The 25,675-nt window shown below is 39.8% G+C and overlaps 1 protein-coding gene across 1 annotated transcript; it reads right to left on the bottom strand.

Annotated features, from left to right (window-relative positions):
* Nucleotides 1-72: 72 nt before the first annotated feature.
* LOC139415117 (plasminogen-like) lies at nt 73-25,327 on the bottom strand. Its single transcript, XM_071162963.1, has 19 exons — nt 25,039-25,327; nt 24,226-24,361; nt 24,024-24,130; nt 23,438-23,552; nt 15,067-15,206; nt 14,724-14,844; nt 13,702-13,820; nt 13,299-13,461; nt 13,020-13,144; nt 12,642-12,801; nt 12,111-12,304; nt 9,179-9,327; nt 8,958-9,051; nt 4,994-5,108; nt 4,793-4,867; nt 2,833-2,973; nt 2,616-2,722; nt 2,309-2,454; nt 73-403 (listed from the first exon to the last, which is right to left on the bottom strand). Exons 1-19 carry the CDS (start codon nt 25,085-25,087, stop codon nt 239-241), a joined length of 2,421 nt encoding a protein of 806 aa, XP_071019064.1. The 5' UTR covers nt 25,088-25,327; the 3' UTR covers nt 73-238.
* Nucleotides 25,328-25,675: the final 348 nt, after the last annotated feature.

The raw sequence follows: 25,675 nt of genomic DNA, 5'->3' as shown, positions 1-25,675 counted from the left end.
TTGTTACCTTTTTTTAACATGTGGTCAAACACCATGGTTGTGTACCAGGCTAGAATATAATTGGATTGCTTATCAATAGAATTATTTTATTTTATTTTCTAAACAAAAACAATGAACCTTGCAATTTCGGAAGAAATCACTGACGACAGGTATTTAATTTGTACTTTCAAGTCTTACTAAAACTACATTTAGGGCTCAAATGATCCATTCCTCGAGATTATGGATGTATAGTAGAGGGTTAAGAATTCATCTTTATCTGACTGTTAATCCAATCCGTAAACTTCGATACTCTGACGTACACTCCTGGCTTCATGGCGTTAGCACAGCCCAGACCCCAAGATGTCACTCCCTGGAGAACAAAGGTGTTCTGAGCATGGCACACCAAAGGGCCGCCACTGTCACCCTGGAAGAAGTCAAAAACATCATCACCAACATGATCATCATCACTCCAATGCAGTCAACTTAAACTCATTGTGGAAACTGCAGTATACAACCAATCACACAGTCCTTACTGAAATTGAATGATTACTAGTTGTTGCTGAGCATGTACACTATAGACTTTTTTTTAAGCAGTTCAAGTCCAGTGAATAACCTGAAATGGTACAAAAGGTAAGCGGTAAACTGCCAGAGGTTAAAAATAAAAGTTTCAGTTACAAAAAACTGAAAAAGAATGTACATTTCAGAGTTTTAAAAAAAAGGCATTTCTCAGGGAACAAGTAATGGGTTAACAACTTACAGCTGTTCTGCAGCAATGGAAGTAATTTCAGCCTTGAAAGTTGATGCTAACAATTCCTACAGGTGTCACAACTTTTGTTGATTAATTACAATCCTTCTGTCTGTATAAAAGCAGTGTTGGAACAGACTGTTACTACACCCTCTTAAGCATTATTTGGACAGTATTGTACTACAGGACAGTGGGGCAGTACAGTGGGGCAAAAAAAGTATTTAGCCAGCCACCAATTGTGCAAGTTCTCCCACTTAAAAAGATGAGAGGCCTGTAATTTTCATCATAGGTACACTTCAACTATGACAGACAAAACAAAAATCACATTGTGAGAGCCAGAAATCTTGCTTGTTTGTAGGTGACCAAATACTTATTTTTCCACCATAATTTGCAAATAAATTCATTAAAAATCCTACAATGTGATTTTCTGGATTTTTTTTCTCATTTTGTCTATCATTGTTGAAGTGTACCTATGATGAAAATTACAGGCCTCTCTCATCTTTTTAAGTGGGAGAACTTGCACAATTGGTGGCTGACTAAATACATTTTTGCCCCACTGTATATTGCTATCATAATGGTGAGAAAAAGGAAATTAAATGAAGACAGACCCCTATAACCCATAAAAAGTGTAAGTCTTTCCTTTAGAGAAATTGCAACGAAAGCCAAGGTGTCAGTGAGTACAGTTTCCTACACCATCAAAAGGCACTTGGAAACTGACAGGAAGAGGTCTGACAGAAAAAGCCACAACAGAATCAGAAGACAAGTTTCTGAGAGAAAAGCTTGCGTGTGAGGCGGCTCACAAGACAACAGCTTCAAGCACAGCTTAACACTGGTCGAAGCAAGTCTTAGTTTCAACTGTGAAGCGAAGACTTCGAGCTGCAGGTTTGACATGTCGAGTGGCAGTAAGAAAGCCATTGCTAAGATGGCAAAATAAGAAAAAGAGGCTTGCCTGGGCCATGAAGCATTGCCAGTGGACTACTGAAGACTGGAAGAAGGTCTTATTGTAACTATCATGTTTTAAGGTATGACCCAGGTGCAGACAGTGTTGAAGAAACAAAAGTTTATTCCTCAATCAGGGGCAGGCAAACGACAGGTCAAACAAAGCAAGCAGGGGTCAATAATCCAGAGAGGGTGTAAGGTACAGGACAGCAGGCAGGCTCAGGGTCAGGTCAGGCAGAGGTCGGTAATCCAGAGTAGTGGGGCAAAGGTACAGGACAACAGGCAGGTAGAACGGTCAGAACCGGGAAACTAGAAAACAGGAGCAAGGAACAGGCGGGAGCAGGGAAACAAAATGCTGGTAGGTTCTACGAACAAAACGAACTGGCAACAGACAAACAGAGAACACAAGTATAAATACACAGGGGATAATGGGGAAGATGGGCGACACCTGTAGGGGGGGGGTGGAGACAAAAGACGGGTGAAACACAAAGACAGGTGAAACCGATCAGGGCGTAACAGTAAAGGCCTTGAGACGACAGACGCTGGGAATTGGGAAGCAAGTACAGGTTGAGGGTTTAATAAAAATAAACATGAAACTAAACAAAAACAGCGTCTGGACAAGAGAAACACAACATCAATGCATACCTGGCAACTGTCTGCTCCCCCTTCAATGTTCCCAGCACACATCTCATGGTCCTTGATTCTGTTGTTCAGGTAGGCTGGACGATTACACACTTTATTTTCTATAACAGGGAAACCCGTCTCCTTGAGGAGCCCTTCTCCACCAGTTCCTACAAACACAAAGATCAATGTTTCATGTCGGAAAATATAAAAACATTATTGGTATATTTGCATCAACAAAGTAATGGAGTCCTGGACAGAAGAATAACTTAATTTTGTATCATGTTATGAGAGCAACCATGAGGGGAAAAAACATGCATGACTCTTGAACCTTGTGTCTCTCCCCATCCTGTCACATAGCACTCTGTTCCAGGTGGTACCACATAATCCTTCTCAGGTAAGCATGCTGGTAAAACCTTGTCATTTATGATTGCAGGGCTGCAAATCAATCACACAAGTCTTTTTACAGCTTCGGACCTCCAAACAGCAAGAAACATATAAAACATTATATTGTGTTTTTTTAAAGACAATGAAATGGCCTCACTCACCTCTCTAGCTTCAGAAGTGCAATGTCTGTTTTGCCAGGTCCCAGGATCAGTTTCTCCAGCTTACGCTCCTGCTTGGACGGTTCATTTGCTCCCTCTGTATGCGTTCCCAATACAACCATGTAGGCAGATGGCCTCTTTGAGCTGATATACACACACACACACAGACAGATGTACTTGTATGTAATCCATAATTAGGCCTCGCAGTAAACATGACTAAACAGTAATGCTGTTTTTCTTCTGTGTAGGAGGCTAACACTCACGCAATATTGGCAACTTTCAATGTAACATACCGAAACAAAATGAACTATGCAAACAAACTGTGTAATATATTTTATCGTATGCAAATCACATTGGCATAGGATTCTATTGCACTGACATGCACGACTCAGAGCCTTGATCCGACAATGTGGTCGGAGGCTCCATATGGATGGTGTGACGCAATAGCGGAGCTTCCTGAACCTCCTGAGGCACGTAGATGCCAAATGTAATTGTATTTATTTAACCTTTATTTAACTAGGCAAGTCAGTTAGGACAAATTCGTATTTACAATGGCGGCCTACCCCGTAAAAACCCTAACCCGGACGATGCTGGGCCCATTGTGCGCATCCCTATGGGACTCCCAATTACGTTCGGTTGTGATATAGCCTGGAATCAAACCAGGGTATGTAGTGACGCCTCTAGCACTGAGATGCAGTGCCTTAGACCGCTGCGCCACTCGGGAGCCCTTGATCTCTGTACCAAATTGCAGTGGGGCTCCATATAGCTCCAGATTGACATTATTGGTTGACGGTACTATAGGTGAGGGTGGGAGGTCCTGCATAAACACAAACTCACTTCCTTGACAACTTCTTTCACAACAGCTCTGGACTGCTCGGCAAAGCTCGGCAAAGCGCAATGACCTGACTTCTGCTGAGGCAATATCACCGTAAATGCTGTATGGCCAATGCAGACATCGGATTGACCATGCAGACATCGGATTGACCATGCAACACCTGTCAGACCCATAACCAATCAGATCTGCAGGAGGCCATTATGCAGGAGGCCTTTATGCAAATAGCCATGGCCATATATGGATCGGTGCCATTCCCTTTGAATTGGACAGCATGAGCTGTCATGAGCTGTCACTTGTTCTGAGATCAAGCGAGAGCTATATGTAGCCACCTGTACACATTTGTTCATACTATTTGCTAGTTAGTGAGATATTACGCCAGATAAAGCTAATTTCTTGTCAACAATGGGTGATTGGTTGCTTCCTACAAGAGCACAAAACGTGTGCATTTCTAGACATCTTTGAAAAGCAAGTCAAGTAAAGAGATTGTTTTATGTCTTAAAGGGGCAGTGTTGTATTTTCAGACAGACTTGAATAAGATAAGTAGCCAGTAGGCAGAGGGTAGCATCATTTGTCTGATTCTCTGTAATAATGGTATGGGAATAATACAAATTAAAAAAATTGTAAAGTGGTTTCTTGCATCAAACAACACAACATTTTCAGTCACCTCCTTGTCTGAATGACAAGTGAATAAACAGGTTAACGTCAAGCCCTTCATGTTTTTGTTCTCCCAAAAGTCTGATGGAATGTAGGCCTACATTGAACACCACACATAGGCTGCTACTGTAGGCTGAACGATAGAACAACTATTTCCATCTTAAAACGTTATGTGATGCATTTTTCGCCATTGTTTTTGATGGTAGGCCACTCTGGTAGGTCTACATTATAATCAAATAGCCACAGTAGCCTACTTGGCCACAGTAACTTAAAGCAGTTACAGCGTCAGTGTCAGCACAGGATTTTCACAATGTTCATGTTTGCACTCAGCAGACATGAAATTTGCTTAAAGCCAAAAATAATTTGAGGAAACATTGGCCACTACTACACAGTATGTATAACTTCCCTTCTGGTTGGTATAGGTTTAGTGAGTAGTAAGCCTCATACGGGCACTGATGAGGGCTGCTCTCTCACCTCTCCAGGCAGTGGACAGCAGTGAGAACCCACTGAGGGGCAATCAGAGTTCCTCCACAGAAATGGACGCCAGTGCTGCAGAGGGACAGACAGAAGGGTAAGTGAGTAAGTTCTCTGTGAGATATTGTTTTGTCTTATTGTATGTAATTATCAATATGTTAATGAGATTCATGAAAGGGAATGGGATGCTATCCTCCATACTTAGTCCTGAGGCTGATCTGCCAGGGCCATGAGTGGGGTTTGGATACACAACCTCCAACGATGCGACCGAAACACCTCCTGGGCTTTGTAACAGGCTGCCCACATTTCAAGCCAGCTAGAGACCAAAAATACACTTTTATTTGTGAATTCTACAATGTAGACCAGATAGAATGCAGGCAGATATACATACAGTGACCACATACAGTACATCTGGTTAAAGCAACTGTGTTATAACAACAGCCATTTGTATAATGATTAACAGAAACTGTCACTCACAATCAGAGTGCGAATTACGCCGTGACATTCGGGGTGGGGGGTAGGGGGGTTATTGGGTGCACAATATTTTTTATGGGTCTATAATAAAGAAGTAATTTAAGGTAAAAATGTATTAGCTTTTAATGTGGCATGAACACAACCATTAATGATGCTATAATCTGATTGTCAAACAAATCACTTCAAAAAGATGGCTACCTGTGCATGTTCCTCCACTCCAAAATAATAGAAACGGAAATACACATCTGTTTACAAAACACCAAAAGTTGTGCCTATGTAAGGGATTTCCTCCTCTTCTTCCGAAGAGGAGAGGCGAAAAGGATCGGAGGACCAATATGCGGCGTGGTAAGTGTCCATGGTTCTTTTAATAAGAAATAGTACACATGAACTACTGAATACAAAAACAATAAACGTGGAATGAACGAAACCCAAAACAGTACCGTGTGGTGAAAACCACAGACACGGAAACAAACACCCACAAACACACAGTGAAACCCAGGCTACCTAAGTATGATTCTCAATCAGAGACAACTAATGACACCTGCCTCTGATTGAGAACCATACTAGGCCGAAACATAGAAATCCCCAAATCATAGAAAAACAAACAGACTGCCCACCCCAACTGACGCCCTGACCATACTAAATAATGACAAAACAAAGGAAATAAAGGTCAGAACGTGACATTCAGTGATTGCCATTGAGTAGGCCTACATTAATTGAACGGCTTGCTGGCAAATGTACTTTTTTGGTAGCCTGAAAAGTCGGGACTCCTGAAATGGGGCTGAAACTGTCCCAGGAAAAACTGGACGGTCACCCTAACACACAGGGTCAATTTACTAAACTAGGCTACAATGTGTAGGTCTAGTACTATGCACTTCAAATAGGCCTTTCTGTAGCCAGTGGTGTAGTGGTAAAAAAATACTTGGTGGGTAAACTCTGATTTCCAGTCACGTGAAAAAAAGAACGCTCCCTATACTTTCACTGCATTTTTCTGAAAAGGGTGGTTAAACTGCATTTAGCTGCACATACATTCCACTAGGCCTACACCACTGCTGGTAGCCTGCCCTCTCAGCCGAGGCAATTTTACACACATGAACACAAGAGTTAAATCAAAACATGATTATGTCTTAGTTCATGAGCTGGTCATAATTCATGAGTTGAATGCTTGGAGTCTTCATAGACCATGTGACATAAAACACTACATTTCTTTCCTTTCATGAATTACATTTATGACAGTGTTATTTGTAATTATTAAGCATTTAACAATTGAATTAGAACATTGAACTTAAATCCAGTACGATTCCTGGATCTTGGAGATCTCGGAAAATGCACTGTAAGTATAACTATGCCTACGTAAAATGTAATTATGTTTTGCCATGAAAACCGTTCTCATGGGCACACAAATCCAAAATAATGTAGGCCTATGCCATTGCAAAATGTAATGCTTCTAACCAAAAGAGTCAACTATAGGTCTACTGTCATTAATGTTGGATGGGTTGGATGCAGATTGGTGTCTAGCTGTAGGCTAGTTGTCTAGTAATATTGGCAACCATCATCAGCTGATCCAGGAAAGAAAACAAATATTGATAGAAAAGAATAAAGCTAAATAAATGGTCTACTTCTTCTGGCCAGGACGGCTCAGAGAACACCGCAATGAGTGCTCTAAACAGCTGACTGACAAAACCAAACGATAAATCAACGGATAAATCTAATGCATTGGAATAAAGGCATGGCAAACAAATGGCGAAAATGAGCAAGTGCAAAGGAAAATCTATGCTTTTAAAAGGAGCTCAGCAATGGCCAAAATTCAGCACTACTGAGTGAACAGTGCTGTGGACAGGGAGGTTTGTGCAGCCACGTAGAAATAAATGGTTTAAACCATGACAGAGAGGTGGGGGTGTTTGTTTCATTTGAAAGCTTTTATTTTCATATTTACCACTGTAAAACATACACTGATCAAAAAAATAAAGGGAACACTAAAATAACACATCCTAGATCTGAATGAATGAAATATTCTTATTAAATACTTTTTTCTTTACATAGTTGAATGTGCTGACAACAAAATCACACAAAAATTATCAATGGAAATCAAATGTATCAACCCATGGAGGTCTGGATTTGGAGTGACACTCAAAATTAAAGTGGAAAACCACACTACAGGCTGATCCAACTTTGATGTAATGTCCTTAAAACAAGTCAAAATGAGGCTCAGTAGTGTGTGTGGCCTCCACATGCCTGTATGACCTCCCTACAACGCCTGGGCATGCTCCTGATGAGGTGGCGGATGGTCTCCTGAGGGATCTCCTCCCAGACCTGGACTAAAGCATCCGCCAACTCATGGACAGTCTGTGGTGCAATGTGGCGTTGGTGGATGGAGCGAGACATGATGTCCCAGATGTGCTCAAATGGATTCAGGTCTGGGAAACGGGCGGGCCAGTCCATAGCATCAATGCCTTCCTCTTGCAGGAACTGCTGACACATTCCAGCCACATTAGGTCTAGCATTGTCTTGCATTAGGAGGAACCCAGGGCCAACCGCACCAGCATATGGTCTCACAAGAGGTCTGAGGATCTCATCTCGGTACCTAATGGCAGTCAGGCTACCTCTGGCGAGCACATGGAGGGCTGTGCGGCCCCCCAAAGAAATGCCACCCCACACCATGACTGACCCACCGCCGAACCGGTCATGCTGGAGGATGTTGCAGGCAGCAGAACGTTCTCCACGGCGTCTCCAGACTCTGTCACGTCTGTCACGTGCTCAGTGTGAACCTGCTTTCATCTGTGAAGAACACAGGGTGGTGGTGAATTTGCCAATCTTGGTGTTCTCTGGCAAATGCCAAACGTCCTGCACGGTGTTGGGCTGTAAGCACAACCCCCACCTGTGGACGTCGGGCCCTCATACCACCCTCATGGAGTCTGTTTCTGACCGTTTGAGCAGACACATGCACATTTGTGGCCTGCTGGAGGTCATTTTGCAGGGCTCTGGCAGTGCTCCTCCTGCTCGTCCTTGCACAAAGGCAGAGGTAGCGGTCCTGCTGCTGGGTTGTTGCCCTCCTACGGCCTCCTCCACGTCTCCTGATGTACTGGCCTGTCTCCTGGTAGCGCCTCCATGCTCTGGACACTACGCTGACAGACACAGCAAACCTTCTTGCCACAGCTTGCATTGATGTGCCATCCTGGATGAGCTGCACTACCTGAGCCACTTGTGTGGGTTGTAGACTCCGTCTCATGCTACCACTAGAGTGAAAGCACCGCCAGCATTCAAAAGTGACCAAAACATCAGCCAGGAAGCATAGGAACTGAGAAGTGGTCTGTGGTTACCACCTGCAGAACCACTCCTTTGTTGGGGGTGTCTTGCTAATTGCATATAATTTCCACCTGTTGTCTATTCTATTTGCACGACAGCATGTGAAATGTATTGTCAATCAGTGTTGCTTCCTAAGTGGACAGTTTGATTTCACAGAAGTGTGATTGACTTGGAGTTACATTGTGTTGTTTAAGTGTTCCCTTTATTTTTTTGAGCAGTGTATTTACCACTGCATTTAAAAAAGGAGAATGGTTAAATTAGCATTATTTAGACACCCCCCAAATGTTGACTTTGTTGTATTTAGTAGAGCTAATGTCTCATTCAGAGGAGCTGAGCCCCCCTGGCTCCCCAACAATTTGCACCCTGGTCACAGTAGTCCACATACCGCAATCTGGGATTTGGCAGTAGTCCCATTTCTGGTTTCTGTCTGTGGTGTAGCACCATGGTCCATTCACATCATTGTCAGGGTTTCTACAATTCTAAAAGTGAAAAGGGGCGCTGAATAAATGTAAGTACATCTTCCCAAATGTCTGTCATATGCAATACTTTTGCAGTATCATCTGACATGATTTAAATATGTCTTATAAGAAGACTCCTTGAACTTACATTGGACTCCATGCCTTTGTCAGGGTGGGATTCAGGGGTGAAGCTGGCGTGCTGATGGGGGCTCTGGGCACTCCAACTCTGACAGGTGACACCCAACATGGTCATGGAAGTAGGACCCCTGTATGTCCCCCCGTTGCCCACCTTGCAATCTGAAAGCCAGTCAACAGAAAACAATACCAGGGATAACATTTCTTCCCTCAACATTGACAATGTAGGGTGAATTAATAAATGTTGAACTGAATTCTAATCTAGGTAGTGTTTTCAGTAATTAATTACTATATTTTTATGTAGAGGTGTAGCTAACTACTGGAACTACACACACTTATTTTTTGTCTAAAATAAAATGTGGGTAAAGTAAGCAATACTTTCCTTTCTTTTTCGGGATCAGCCCTGCCTAATTCTCACTTGAAACATAGTTTTTGTGTTAAATAGGCTAAATTACACATTCTGGTAGTAAATGAACCTAAAGTGAATTGTAGTCTATGGCATTTCAGATTTGCAGTGCCTTCATAAAGTATTCATACCCCTTGACTTCTTCCACATTTTGTTGTGTTACAGCCTGTATTCAAAATGAATATGTTTTTAGACATTGAAAATACGATTTTAGACATTTTAGACATTTTTGCAAATGTATTGAAAATTAAATACAAAAATATCTTATCTCCATAAGTATTCACACACCTGAGTTAATACATGTTAGAATCGCCTTTGCCAGCAATTACAGCTGTGAGTCTTTCGGGGTAAATCTCTAAGAGCTTTGCACCCCTGGGTTGTACAATATTTGCTCATTATTATTTTCAAAATTATCTGTCAAATTGGTTGTTGATCATTGCTAGACAACCATTTTCAAGTCTTACCATAGATTTTCAAGCAGCTTTAAGTCTAAACTGTAACTTGGCCACTCAGGAACATTTACTGTCTTGTTGGTTACCAACTCCAGTGTAGATTTGTCCTCCTGTTTTAGGTTATTGTCCTGCTGAAAGGTGAATTCATCTCCTAGTGTCTGGTAAAAAGCAGACTGAACCAAGTTTTCCACTAGGATTTTGCTTGTGCTTAGCTCCATTCTGTAATTTTTTTATCCCCAGTCCTTAACAATTACAAGCATACCCATAACATGATGCAGCCACCACTATGCTTGAAAATATGGAGAGTGGTACTCAGTAATGTATTCTATTTGATTTGCCCCAAACATAACACTTTGTATTCAGGACAAAAAGTGAATTGCCTTGACAAATATTTTGCAGTATGACTTTAGTGCCTTGTTGCAAACAGGATGCATGTTTTGGAATATTTTTCTTCTGTACAGACCTTCTTTTCACTGTCAATTAGGTTTGTTTTGTGGAGTAACAACAATATTATTAATCCATCCTCAGTTCTCTTATCACAGCCATTAAACTCTGTAACTGTTTTAAAGTCATGGTGAAATCCCTGAGTATTGATACACCATCTAAAGTGTAACTTCACCATGCTCAAAGGGGTATTCATTGTCTGCTTTTTATATTTTTACCCATGTACCAATAGGTGACCTTTGCGAGGCATTGGAAAACCTCCCTGTTCTTTGTGGTTGAATCTGTGTTTGAAATTCACTGCTCGACTAAGGGACCTAACAGGTTATTGTATGTGTGTGGTACAGAGATGAGGTAGTCATTCAAAAATCATGTTAAACACTATTATTGCACACAGAGTGAGTCCAAGCAACTTATTATGAGACATGTTAAAGATGCACTATGCAGAAATTGCACCAGCATTTCCTGGTTGCTAAAATTCTAATAGTTAAGCCTAATTTTTGTTAATTTGACAAAATAAGCAAGTATAGTGTAAATAATCATTGTACCATCTAAACTGCTGTGAAATATATTTTCCAAAAGCAAACACATTATATTGTTCAGCTGTTTGAAGCTGGTGTACAAAACCGAAAGTAAAAGAAGCAAAAACGAAATGTAAGAACGGGAAGCATAGAAATAGCGCACATAGAACATATATACATACCGCTTCTTAGACTTGCTTTCAATGACAATGACAGATCTATAACTCATGTTTGTTTTGAATTTGTTTGGATCGCCCAAAAAGTTACATATTGCAGCTTTTAGCACATTGTTACTTCTGAACTGATTTAGGCTTGCCATAACAAAGGGGTTGAATACTTTTTGACTCAAGATGTTTCAACTTTTTCTTGTCAATTAATTAATGTGGATACTACTATGATTATGGATAATGCTGAATGAATCGTGAATAATGATGAGTGAGAAGGCTACAGAGGTATAAATATCATCCCCCCCCCCCCCCCCCAAGAAATGCTTACCTCTTCTGTTATCGTAATGGTGAGAGGTTAGCATGTCTTGGTGGCATGATTCTTGTCTAACTTTCTCGCTCATCATTATTCATGATTCATTCAGGATTATATTTTATAATGGTAGCATCCACATTCATGTAGAAGTGTTTAGAAACATATTCTATTCATATTTACAATAAAAGTGACTTCAAAATGACACAATATATTTTTTACCATTAATTAATATTGGGCACAAAATAATCGTAAACACAACCAAAATAAACAGCAAATGCATCTAACAAGTTTGTATAGTCACAAGCTTAATGTAGTCATTGCATGCTAGGAATACGGGACCAAATACTTGACATTTTACTACCTTAATACACACATAAGTGAATACTTTAGGTCCCCAAAAATAGGGGGACTATGTACAAAAAGTGCTGTAATTTCTAAACGGTTCACCAGATATGGATGAAAATGCTCTCAAAATAAAGCTGACAGTCTGCACTTTAACCTCAATCATTTTATCATTTCAAATCCAAATTGCTGGAGTACAGAGCCAAAACAACAAAATATGTGTCACCGACGCAATACTTTTGGAGATCACTGTATATTTTCAAAATAGCTTCCCAAGCACTGATGAAAGGATGGATAGATTACCTCTGCTGTCGTCTGATGGTGCCTGGGAGGGTTTTGGTTCGGGCTGATCATGTTTGTCAGGTTTAGGAGTAGGCTTGGGAGCAGTTGGGCATCTATTCACACTGCAGAACTCCCAACGAACAGAGGGGTCAGTGGTGTAGCACCATGGTGCACGGTCGCCATCAGGGTTCCTACACAGGTTTCTTCTCAAATCGCTGTGAAGCACATATAAAAGACATAATGTCCTCAGACACTGAAGATGACATATTACATTGTTTGGCTTTTAATGACTAGATAGTAGAAGACAGAGATAAAGCTAGAGATATACATTGCCCACTTGACACAGACATCAATCAGTTCAACATCTAGTTTTGATTTACACAAGTTCTAAATGCCCTTATGTTTATGACTTTTTGCAAATCTAATCAGTTTTCCACGTTGATTAAGTGTCATCCCATAGATTTTGTAGTTTGAAATGACGTGGAAACAACGTAGATTCAACCAGTTTTTGCCCAGTGGTTAGAGATTATTTGACTATGCTCTAGGCCTCACGCTTTAGGGAAGACCTGCGGTGTCTTATTGTGACTGTGAGGTGTCATCGAGCTCCAGGACTGGCATCTCTTCCCACTGATGGTCTCTGTCACCATACCACGATAGTCGGTCCCGTCGCCCACATAGCAGTCTTCCTCAGCTGGAGGGGGAGCTGCGTAATCTGAGGTTTAAAAACAATATGAGCCACATCAACCAAATTAAATATGAATTTTGGTGAAAAATGTAGGCTGTATGGATTGCTAGTGGATGACATGAGTTTCGCTATGTAGTTAGTATATAGTGATTTTAGCATTTGGGAAAGCTATATAAATCCAGTGCATTAAACATCATCAATGTAATCTTCATTATCATCATCATCATGCTGCAGTGTCAAGTGACCTGGTCCAGGAACATCTCCACAGCTAGGCACCTTGCAGTACTCCCAGCGCGTCTCTGGGTCTGTAGTAAAGCACCAGGGCATCTTCTCATGGTCTGGGTTCCTGCAGTAGTTCAGTTCCAGGCCTCTGACAGGAGCACAAACAACCACACATATTGGTTAAATCACAGTCAGCCTGTATTTATAAGACATTAAAACACTGATCTACTACACTGACAAACGCAACGTTTGGTTCTTGATTGAGTAAAAACAAGTTGCCCAATCTCGTGGGTCTATCTTACTTGCATGGGTAGTTGTCTGGAGTTCTGTTGTGCTGTTGGGGCGTCTGAGTTGCCCAGACCTGACAGGCTTTCCCAGATGCTGTCACTCCGATGGTTCCCCTGTAGGCACTGCCGTCGCCTGTGGCACAGGTGAGCTCCTCCACCACCCTGGGAGGGTCAGAGGCTAGGGGAGAGGGAAAGAGTGAGGAAAACTCCCTGGGAGTTAGTAAACTCATGTTTTAATTCAATTGTTTATATTTATGTGAAAGAGCAGGGGAAACAGAGGTCATGGGAGACAAAAGAGATACAAGATGAAAATAATAAATGGGATGACAGGGTCGCTAGTATGGAGTAGAAAGGGTCCAGGTTACGAAAGCCATAGACAATATACTAGTAATAGTGTTGTATATCTATGATAGCTCACTGCAGCGAGGGATAGAGCAGAAGTCCCAGCGTTTGGAGGGGCTGGTGGTGAAACACCAGGGTCTGGGGTCTCCGTCTGGGTTCCTACAGTAATTTTCCTCCAGGTACTTCTCAAGGAGACTGGAGAGACAGGGAGGGTGGGGGGTGGGGGAGAGATGAGATGAAGGAGCACATGGTTAGACATATACAGTGAGCCCAAAAGTATTGGGACAGTGACACATTTTTGTTTTTTTGTACTCCGGCACTTTGGATTTGAAATTATGAGGTTCAAGTGCAGATTATAAACTTACATTTGAGGGTATTTTCATCCTTAACGGGTGAAATTAAAGCAGTTTAGAAATTAAAGCAGTTTTTGTAAATTTTTATTTAACTAGGCAAGTCAGTTAAGAACAAATTCTTATTTTCAATGACGGCCTAGGAGAAAGTTACACCCGCACAAATATCATTCCCCCAAGACATGCTAATATTTGTGTATCTGTAACTTTGCTCACTTATCATTATTCACAATTAATTCAGGATTATCTATAATCATAATAATCCACATGAATGAATAAGTGTTTAGAAACATTCTATTCTTATTTACAATACAAGTGACTACAAAATGACACAATACATTTAGCATTCTTTTCAATTGGACACAAAATAATCTGAAACACAACCAAAACAAACGCCAAATTCATCCAACAAATTTGTAAAGTCACAAGATTGATTTAGTCTTTGCATGGTATGAATATAGGACCAAAGACTTTTGACTACTTTAATACACAATACTTTTGGTCCCCTAAAATGGAGGGACTATGTACAAAAAGTGCTGTAATTTCTAAACAGTTCACCCGATATGGATGGAAATACCCTCAAATTAAACGTTAACCTCATAGTCGTTGTATAATTTCAAAATCGATAGGGCTGGAGTACAAAACAATACAAAATGTGTCACTGTCCCAATATGTTTGGAGCTCACAGTCAGAGTTATTACACAGATATTACTGAGAGAGAGAGAGGGAGAGAGAGAGAGCCTATTACGCGCTGGGAATGTAGCCATGGTTGTGAGGTTTCTGGGCGTTCCAGTGCTGGCAGGTGTAGCCATTCTCAGTGGTGGAGATCTTTCCCCTGTAGTTCTTACCACTGCAGTGCATACATTCCTCTATGGACCAAACCACAGCACTTTAGAAATAAAACACTTCCAAATTACATCCACTGCATTTTTTTAATTGAACTGTCATGATGAGCGAGTGACTAAAAAAAGTAGTCAACTCTTTGTTAAATATAGATAGTAATTTAGTGTTTTTGAAATCTTAACTTTTGTGCCAACATGACAACAGCTGTTTCATTAGCTTATTGGGACATAACAAGATATTGAGGGTACCGCTGCAGTTCTGGACATTGCAGGTCTCCCATCTGGTGTCAGGGTCTGTTGTGTAGCACCATGGACCTTTGCTGTCCCCATCAGGGTTTCTGCAGAAGTTGGACTCCAGGTCGGCTTTGGGGTGTGTTGATGGAGTCATGCTGTAAGAGACATTCACAAAGATAACGTGGATTTAATTTAGGTGTTAAGAAATCTAGCCTCACAAGTTACTTAAGAGATTGAACAGGATCTTAAGCACTTACAAATTCATAACATATTGTATGAATTTGATTTTTTTTGTTGTTGCAGGATGTGGGTGATTTGATTTGTCCCTCCAAGTTTTCTGAGCAAATTTTTTTTTTCTATTGTTGGACATAACAGACTAAAAACACCAGCAAATCAGCTCCAAGTGATTTTAATTTTGGAAATCTGTTCTACAGTATTCTCGTGGATAGTAGAGCGATATATGTAGGGTTGCAAGGCTATCGGTAATTTACCAAAGTTAACTGGAATCTTCAGTCGTTTTGGTAATTAACAGAAAATAAATGGCAAACTATCATAACTTTTGGTAATTTATACTTGAGTAACTTCAAAAATGTGTATGTATATAGACTATTCATTTTTTTTTTTACATCTGTGTATATCTGTCTACGAGTTTCTAGTAGATAGCCCATATGGTTCAAGAGAAAATAGCATAATTAATGGAACAAAGCATCTAATCAACAATGGCATTATTTTCAATTTTCAATTACCTCTTCCAACTATTTACTTTTTTCACAACTGCCACCAGTTTGACCTCAAAACATTGACAACAAATACATATTGACATAGTAAAATAAATCAAAGTGTGTTAAGGGTATTTAATGCTGAAACACTCATATTAAACACAAATTATATTCACTAAATTGATGGTTTATATGTAAGATAATGTTTTACAGCTTTGTCATTCTATATACAATAAAAGTTTGGACACAGCTACAAATTCAAGGGTTTTTCTTCATTTTTACTTCAAAGTAACCACCCTTTGCCTTGATGAAAGCTTTGCACACTCTTGGCATTCTCTCAACCAGCTTCACCTGGAATGCTTTTTCAACAGTCTTCAAGGAGTTCCCACATATGCTGAGCACTTGTTGGCTGCATTTCCTTCACTTTGCGGTCCAACTCATCCCAAACCATCTCAATTGGGTTGAGGTTGAGTTATTGTGGAGGCCAGGTCATCTGAAGCAGCACTCCATCACTCTCTGTCTTGGTCAAATAGCCCTTACACAGCCTGGGGGTGTGTTGGGTCATTGTCCTGTTGAAAAACAAATGATTGTCCCAAACCAGATGGAAAGGCGTATCGCTGCAGAATGCTGTGGTAGCCATGCTTGTTAAGTGTGCCTTTAATTCTAAATAAATCACTGACAGTTTCACCAGCAAAGCACCCCCATACCATCACACCTCCTCCTTCATGCTTCACGGTGGGAACCACACATGTGGAGATCATCCATTCACCTATTCTGCATCTCATAAAGACACTTCAGTTGGAACCAAAAATCGCAAATTTGGAATCATCAGACCAAAGGACAGACTTCAACCAGTCTAATGTACATTGCTCGTGTTTCTTTGCCCAAGTAAGTCTCTTCTTATTATTGGTCTCTTTTAGTAGTGGTTTCTTTGCAGCAATTCAACCATGAAGGCCTTATTCATGCAGTCTCCTCTGAATAGTTGATGTTGAGATGTGTATATTACTTGAACTCTATGAAGCATTTATTTGGGCTGCAATTTCTTAGGCTGGTAACTATAATGAACTTATCCTCTGCAGCAGAGGTAACTATGGGTCCTCCTTTCTTGTGGCAGTCCTCATGAGAGCCAGTTTCATCATAACTCTTGATGGTTTTTGAGACTGCACTTGATGAAACATTCAAAGTTCTTGTAATTTTCAGGATTGACTGACCTTTATGTCTTCAAGTAACGTTGGACTGTTGTTTCTCTTTGCTTATTTGAGCTGTTCTTGCCATAATATGGATTTGGTATTTTACCAAATAGGGATATCTTCTGTATACCAACCCAACCTTGTCACAACATAACTGATTGGCTCAAACGCATTAAGAAGGAAAGAAATTCCACAAATGAACTTTTAACAAGGCACACCTGTTAATTGAAATGCATTCAATTAAATGCAATGCCAAGAGTGTTTAAAGCTGCCATCAAGGCAAAGGTGGCAACATTGAAGAATCTCAAATATATTTTGATTTGTTTAACACTTTTTTGGCTAGTACATGATTCCATAAATGTTATTTGATAGTGTTGATGTCTTCACTATTATTCTACAATGTAGGAAATAGTACAAATAAAGAAAAACCCTTGAATGAGTAGGTGTGTCCACACTTTTGACTGGTACTGTAGATATATTTTTTGTATGTTATTTAATTATTTCATATATTTTACATGTGATAAGGCCACAAGATGTCTTGTGATAGATTACACAAAATCCTTGAAAGACATGAAAATTATGGTAGTTTACTGGTAAACTCAAAGTTTCCAGTAATATATCCTCCCTTCCCAACCCTAGATACAGTGCCTTCGGAAAGTATTCAGACCCCTTTACTTTTTCCACATATTGTTACGTAACAGTCTTATTCTAAAATGGATTCAATAAATAAAACATCCTCAGCAATCTACGCACAATACCCAATAATGACAAAGTGAAAACAGTTTTTTTTTGAGTGCAAATGTATTAAAAATAAAAACAGAAATACCTTATTTACATAAGTATTCACACCCTTTGCTATGAGACTCGAAATTGAGCTCAGGTGCATCCTGTTTCCATTGATCATCCTTGAGATGTTTCAACAACTTGATTGGATCAACCTGTGAAAGATTCAAATGATTGGACATGATTTGGAAAGTCACACACCTGTCTATATAAGGTCCTACAGTTGACAGTACCTGTCAGAGCAAAAACCAAGCCATGAGGTCAAAGGAATTGTCCGTAGAGCTCTCAGACAGGATTGTGTCGAGGCTAAGATCTGGGGAAGGGTACCAAAACATTTCTTCAGCACTGAAGGTCCCCAAGAACAGGGTGGCCTCCATCATTCTTAAATGGAAGAAGTTTGGAACCACCAAGACTCTTCCTAGAACTGGCCACCCCCCCCCCCCCCCCAAACTGAGCAATTAGGGGAGAAGGGTCTTGGTCAGGCTGGTGACCAAGAACCCGATGGTCACTCTGACAGAGCTCTAGAGTTCCTCTTTGGAGATGGGATAATCTTACAGAAGGACAACCATCTCTGCAGCACTCCAACAATCAGGCCTTTTTAGCGGCAGTGACTGAGATACTAGTCAGAATCGAGGCAAAGATGAACGGAGAAAAGTACAGACAGATCCTTGATGAAAACCTGCTCCAGAACGCTCAGGACCTCAGACTGGGGCGAAGGTTCACTTTCCAACAGGACAACGACCCTAAGCACACAGCCAACACAATGCAGGATTGGTTTCAGGATAGGTCTCTGGGTGTCCTTGAGTGGCCCAGCCAGAGCCCAGACTTAAACCCGATCTCTGAAGAGACCTGAAAATAGCTGTGCACTAATTCTCCCCATCCAACTGGACAGAGCTTGAGGGGATCTGCAGAGAAGAATGGGGGAAGCTCACCAAATACAGGTGTGCCAAACTTGTAGTGTCATACCCAAGAAGACTCAAGGCTGTAATCGCTGCTAAATGTGCTTCAACAAATTACTGAGTAAAGGGTCTGAATATGTATGTAAATGTGATATTTCTGTATTTTATAAACTTGCAAAAATGTAATTTGTTATTATGGGGTATTCTATGTAGATTGATGAGGAATAAATACAATTTAATCAATTTTAGAATAAGGCTGTATCCTAACAAAATTTTGAAAAAGTCAAGGGGTCTGAATACTTTCCGAAGGGATACAAATGTAAGCAAGTTTTGATAGCAAGGTTTGAAATGATTTAGTTAAGTATTATATCTGTTTGGGGTTCTTGTGGTCAAGTTGAAGTCTAAAAATTATTTGTAATTATGTTCCACTACTTTCAAAACTGTAGGCAAAAAATTATACAAAACGTTTACAACTCATTTTTGTTTTAATCTTCGGGTTGTCCATATTATGGATATAAAATACTTAATAGGAATATGAGAAATATTGTACAAGTCAGGGACAGCTATTGATGGCCTGGCCCAATCTAATGTACCCCCTTGCCCGTCCAAATAAAAATATTAAATAAAAAATGTGAAATATTGATCATTTATTTGACCGAAACGTGCGCCAACAGGAAGACTCATCAATCTCAGTTAAAGCGAAGTAAGTGTTGACCATTCATCCGATGCTGTCTGGATTATGGCAGCCCCCCGCACCTCTCTGATTCAGAGGGGTTGGGTTAAATACGGAAGACGAATGCAATTCAGTAGTACAACTGACTAGGTATCTCACTTTCCCATTGTTAAGGTGGAGACATGATTATCTCGTCATTATATAGAGCTCTCTGGTTTCAGTATTTTGTGACTTGGAAGCAGTGTTGCCATGTTCGCGGTTTTCTACCTAATTGGGCTACTTTGAAAACGATGTTGCAGGTTTTTGGGCTATTTCTAAATTGCACCGCGCCCGCCAAGGCATTTCTCTTAAATATACATATATTTCGACCGCGACCGGGAAACCCATGAGGCGGCGCACAATTAGCCCAGCGTCGTCCGGGTAGGAGAGGGTTTGGCCGGCAGTGCTTTATGCATGCTCAGTCTTTGGTCTCGGGGGCTCCCCGATTGGAAATTTGAAATGGAAGTTATGGAACTCCCTCTTGTGGTTATTTTTTATAGGAAAAATACCTAATTGAAACGGACATTAGGCCAAATGTGGAGAATTATACATTTGCCTCTGTTGCCCATCAGGTAGCCTATTAATGGTAATGTCACTGTAGGCTACCATTTGATACAATATATATGTTGAAATTATGATATCACTGGAGTCATTGCAAATCAATGTGTGCCACTTATGTAGCCTACCCGGAGCTGACAAACCAATTTATAGCCTATACCTTCAGTTTATTGTTGTTGTAGCCTTGTGTTATTATCAACGCATTAGATTGACGGTAAACAAATTCAAATAATAAACACTGGAAACAAGCACTTCAAGCACTTCTTATTGCGAAATCGCCTCGCTATTTATGTTGAATAAATTAGTCTGTTAATTTGAACTAAGCAAGCGGCTAAATTGTTCAGTTTACATCTTGTCTACATCTTGTCTAGGCTACTGAAGACTATCTGAAATGAGATATAGGTCTATCAGGGGCTATAGGCTACCTGCCTTTATTTTAGCAAACTATGGCAAAAAAAAAAATCGATTTTAGTCTGTAGCTCATACCCATGGGCGCTGCCAGGGATTTTGTGCACAATGAAAATATATCACATTAGGCCCCACCACCACAGGCCCCAACAACCCTGCAGCTACACCAATTGCTGCTGTAAGCACACACTTACAGAACCCAATCAACCCATTCAAAGCTTTAAATAACTCTACCTTTGCAGGCTTGGAACTCTCTTGTAGTCCAATATTTATTGTACGATATTTACTGACAGTGAGCTGTGAAAATATAACACTGTGCAGACATGCATGCAACATTCTGCATACAGTGGAATTCACTATTTGATGCAAAACTGATACCCTCTATAAGAAATGTGCTGAAGGCCATCTTTTACAGTCTAAATGTCATTTTAATGGTCAAATTCTAGAATAGAAAATTCTCTTAACATTAATGAATAACTTAAAATAAATATAACTTAAATGTACCTCTTCAATTAAAATGAATTAACATTATCATCTATAGAATGATATAACAAACAATATAATAAAATCAGCAGCAGATTTGTGAACTAAGTATACGTACATACCAACTAGAAAATAAGCAGCTGTAAAAGTGGAAATGGAAAACAAAATGGAAATGGAAACGAAAAGGCCTGATAGTGGCGCTAGAGGAAAGGTCAAGTCGTCACCAAATCAATAGGTTTCTTCCACTTGGGGTCTTGATTGTGCACAAAGTTTATGGCAATCCAGCCATTACTTTGAGATATATCTTATTCTCAGTCTGTTCTCAGCAATACAGAGGCTCTCTGGATGTTTAATTTTGCCAACAAATGTTTATTTTTTTATATCTTTTTTATAAACCGTTAGTTTTATTAGTACATTGTAAATAAAATATTATATTAATGATGATAGGTTAATAATTTAATATTGATTTTTTTTACAGTCACACCCCCCCCCCACCCCACCCCCATACGGCGCCCCTGCCTATACCTATTGAAATGACAAGTCATTCTTGAAAATGGGCCATTTATAACAGCCAGAAAATAGCCCAACATTTAGTTTTTTTTATTCATCCAAGTTTTTCTTGATCATCGATTTCAAGATCCTCTGTCCAACTTTCATCACTCAAACTCTCCTGTCAGATTTATCTATAATCATGCACATGTGCAAAGGGATTTATTTACAATTATAAACCTGGTTCAAGCCCTGAATGCTGATTAGTTGAAGGCCGTGGTATATCAGACCATACACCACGTGTATGAAAATACATTACTTTTTGCTGTTCTAATTACATTGGTAACCAGTTTATAATAGCAATATGTCACCCTGGGGGTTTGTGGTATATGGCCAATATATCCAGGCACTCTGTGTTGCGTCGTGTTAAGATCAGCCATTAGCCGTGGTGTATTGGCCATATACTATACTCCCTTCCCCTTAAATCGACATCCATTGATGGAAAATGATCTGGCGAGTTTATTAATTAAGGGCGAATCATCTTTTCTCTTGTCACATATTAAAATTCCTAAATTAAGTCATGTCATAGCTTGCAATAATTATTATTTTGAGGAAACCTGAATTTTGCTTCTAACATTACAAGTTACTATGATATTCCTTCTTAATTGTCTCGATAACGTTATGGAAAATGGGTTTTTGTGTAGATATGGTAACTACTCTCTTGCTGTAAAATGTTTTCAGGCCTTTTTAGCAAGTTATGAGTTGTCATTGTTTTAGAAATTTGAATTTGACCTGGCAACCCTGGTTGGAAACCAAAGTCGACGGGTGCACAGTGGACTGCTAGGATGCTATGTTGCAGGGTTGCCCGAAAGTAAATGGATGTTTCGCCTAAATTATATAATTACTCATCTCTAAATAAAATAACTCAAAATACCAGGGAGCCAGAGTTTCGTTATCTTATTTAAACATTTGGGTTGCCGGGAATTTGGGTAGTGGGCGTGGCAATAGGTCTAGCTGATTGAGTTGCGGCTGTCAGTGAAAAGCGTCTAAAATATGTTAACATAATTTGCTTTGAGTATAATTTAAAATGTTGCATCAAGAAAAGGAGAAGGGGGTGTGGCGAAGATATGTTGCGTCTCTCTCCAGAATGCATGAATATGTAGGAAAGTGCCCATTTGACAATGTCTGATTTCTGATTGGCTTAACTCACCACATACACCACCATTTTTTTATTCGCCTCACTCAACTCAACGAAGTCTGTTTTTTTCTATACATGCATTGCAACTGATAGTTCCTCAGTATTTGAAAAATCTTTCCAACACGCCCAATCACCAAGCCTTGGTGTGAAAGAGCAAAATATATCCCATGTATCCAGAGTAAACGTCATTAAAAACAGCTTTCTGTCCCGAACTCACTGGCCCAGGAAACTCAGAGGGCCCGGAATAGGCTAGTGGATATATACAATGTTGCAAGTTCGCTAGCGAAAGCTCCGGGACTGACCAAGTGATGGTTTAATACATTGTTGCACTTCACTAGCAATAGCTCAAGACAGATAGAAAGGGAGGTAGACAGGCAGATTAGAGAGATGAATATGATTGAAAGAACAGGAATTTGTATCAGGATATTTTCTACTGTTTTTATCTGTTGACTTTAGGCCTATTTATTTTACTTGGTTGACGATGGAAGTTCTAGGCCTACTGCGGCATCTCTGAGTTCTATGCTCTTGTTTCTTTAGCCGCCAATGGATCACAGAGTATCAATGTGTCGAAATGGCAGAGACTAGTGCTCTCGCCATAATTGAATTTTAACTTTTAGATTATGATTTTACTTCATATTTTTATGATTAACCACGTGACAATGATTTTGAGAAAGTAAAACGTTATTATTGAAATGAAACGGTTACACGAAAATGCGCATATACATATACATTACTGGCACGCAGATTGGTAGAAATGGTAGGATAAGTTGTAAATTTCCCCAAACTTGAAACTCACGAGTTGCCTATGGTCGTTACTATTACAGCAATTAAAAACAATTGTGAACGCGCAAGTCCCGTTTAAAAACGTGCCAGCTTATTGAAATCAAAGGCCTGTCCAACTGATTCGTTCTGGCGCCGGATCTGGTGCAAGTTGTGGCAGAGCATACTTAGGCTTGTGTGGATATTTCGATGCCCATCTCTGGCAAGTCTTCCCTGAGTTTGTTTTGGACTTTGTTCCTCTGTAGTCCATACCGATTCCATTTACACACTCCATCAAGTACTCTGTAAAGACAGAGAATAAGATGTCTCAACAGTAGTAGGTGGGTTGATTGGTTAGTAATCTTTGACTTTTTATTGAGCAAGTTCAGCAGTGTACCAAATGCCCCCCTTGGGTAATTAAAAAGCATCATCAGGCTTTTACTATCTGAGATGTTATCATATATGGTCAGTATGGAATTTGATATACCCTATGTGCCTCCCACTGAAGGACTGATTGGACTCTCTTGTTTAGATAATCTGCTTCAACTCTTAGGTTTGTTTACTGACACAGTCCAAACCTCTTTCTGGACATTCCACAAAAGTTAGCTAAATATTAACCAAAAATAATGTTGACCAATACAGTCGCATGAAACTCATTTGTATTCTAATATTTGTAATACATGAATGGACATTTTTGTATGGGTTGATACATTTTTAACAAGGGAAAATCTGTAGCTACTTATCAAGAAAAATCAGAACAACATTAGGACTTGCCTTTCTTTTCATATAGAGAAGTGCTGGTTCTTCTCAGAACAGACTCTATTTTGCCATTTGCTGGTATTGTCAAACATTCTTGATCCTTTTCAACGTACATGAAGGACCTACCAAGAAACATTTCAGAATTCATTTTGACTATGAAATCATTTCCCCAAAATAAATTCATTATTACTATTAATGACCATAAGCATAATGATACCTGCAAGTGAAAGCTGTTTCAATGTTACACTTGATAGCACATTCTAGGACTGTGCCTACTGAATACTCCCTCTTCACCAAAGAGAGAATCCAGGCTCCCTCTGTTTTTGCATATTCCTCCAGGACAACCGCACTGACTAGAAGGACAAACAGATAACAAATACTGAGTATGACTGAAAAAATGACCGGGCCCTGTTTGCCTACACTTTCTCTGTGATGCAATGCTTAAACCCAATGGTTCTAGGTATAAACTGCTGTTACAGACCACTAACATAGAGGTTACAACATGAAGGTCTATTGACAGATGAGTGATTTCTGGAGTGGACATACACTACAGACAAAAAAAAACAAGTTATTTCAAAACAATTTACAAGTAAGAAAAATACATAGAAGCGTTAATGTGATAAACAGTGTTTCAACACTTTACATTGTTCTTATTACTGTGTACCGTGTAACAAGTATTGCAGTTACTCATTCTTCCACTGTAGTGTACATCCACTACAGCAGTAAACCTATCCCTAAATAAAGGCTAATAGATAAGTAATTACAATACACTGTAATACATTGTAACTAAGAACAATACATCCAATGTAATTAAACTAACTGGTTCAGTTATAAGGTTTGACAGAAGATAATCTTACAAAATGATTATGTTGAAGAATTAAGCACACGTGAAGTAACTTCGTAGACACAGGTACCTAGCAAACAACTTAAGGGAACAGATAGAAGGACTAATTTGTGAATAAACACTGTGTGGGAATCCTTCAGTTCACTTCAACTTCCAACACGTAAAATGATGCCAGCTATATCTTACCTGCAGATAAAAGAGTGCCTAGCAAGAACGTTGTTTTGTACAGGTCCATGATGAGCACTGTCAAGCAGCGTATACAAACTCACCAGTTCAATACGTTTTGTGTCTTTTTAGCCATGTCAGTAAGACAAATAGATTTCACTCGTCAGTCAATCATTGGCCTAACAAGGACATGGAGCAGAGGTCAGGCTGTGTATGTCAATGGGATTTTAGTACATTCACATACATAGTTCTTTCTTGATGTATTGTACAGTAGGCTACAGCTCCTCCCCACCGCACTCACCTGGTGGTAGAATTTTTCATCCATAACTCCTTTTTATACTGTATAAGGCATTTGTATTCTAATCAATAATGTTTTGTGATGTCACATCACTCTGTATGCATAAACAGACACATCTCAAAAACCTTACTAGAAATTAAAGGCAGAGACAGAAGTGTTGAGTAACATGTTTATGCAATAAATAAAAGTAGATGAAAATGTTTCAGATTTTTTGTTTCAGAGCATTTTTATGACAAATGATCTGTGATCTGTGTCTAAAATCGATATTAGTGGTTAATTATCAGCTAATAGAGACCCATGTCCTCTTTTGGTCATTTATGAACATTTGAACATCTTGACCATGTTTTGTTATAATCTCCA

The sequence above is a fragment of the Oncorhynchus clarkii genome, chromosome 8, assembly GCF_045791955.1.
Source record: "Oncorhynchus clarkii lewisi isolate Uvic-CL-2024 chromosome 8, UVic_Ocla_1.0, whole genome shotgun sequence".
Lineage (NCBI taxonomy): Eukaryota > Metazoa > Chordata > Actinopteri > Salmoniformes > Salmonidae > Oncorhynchus > Oncorhynchus clarkii.
This window is presented reverse-complemented; position numbering and strand designations above follow the sequence as displayed.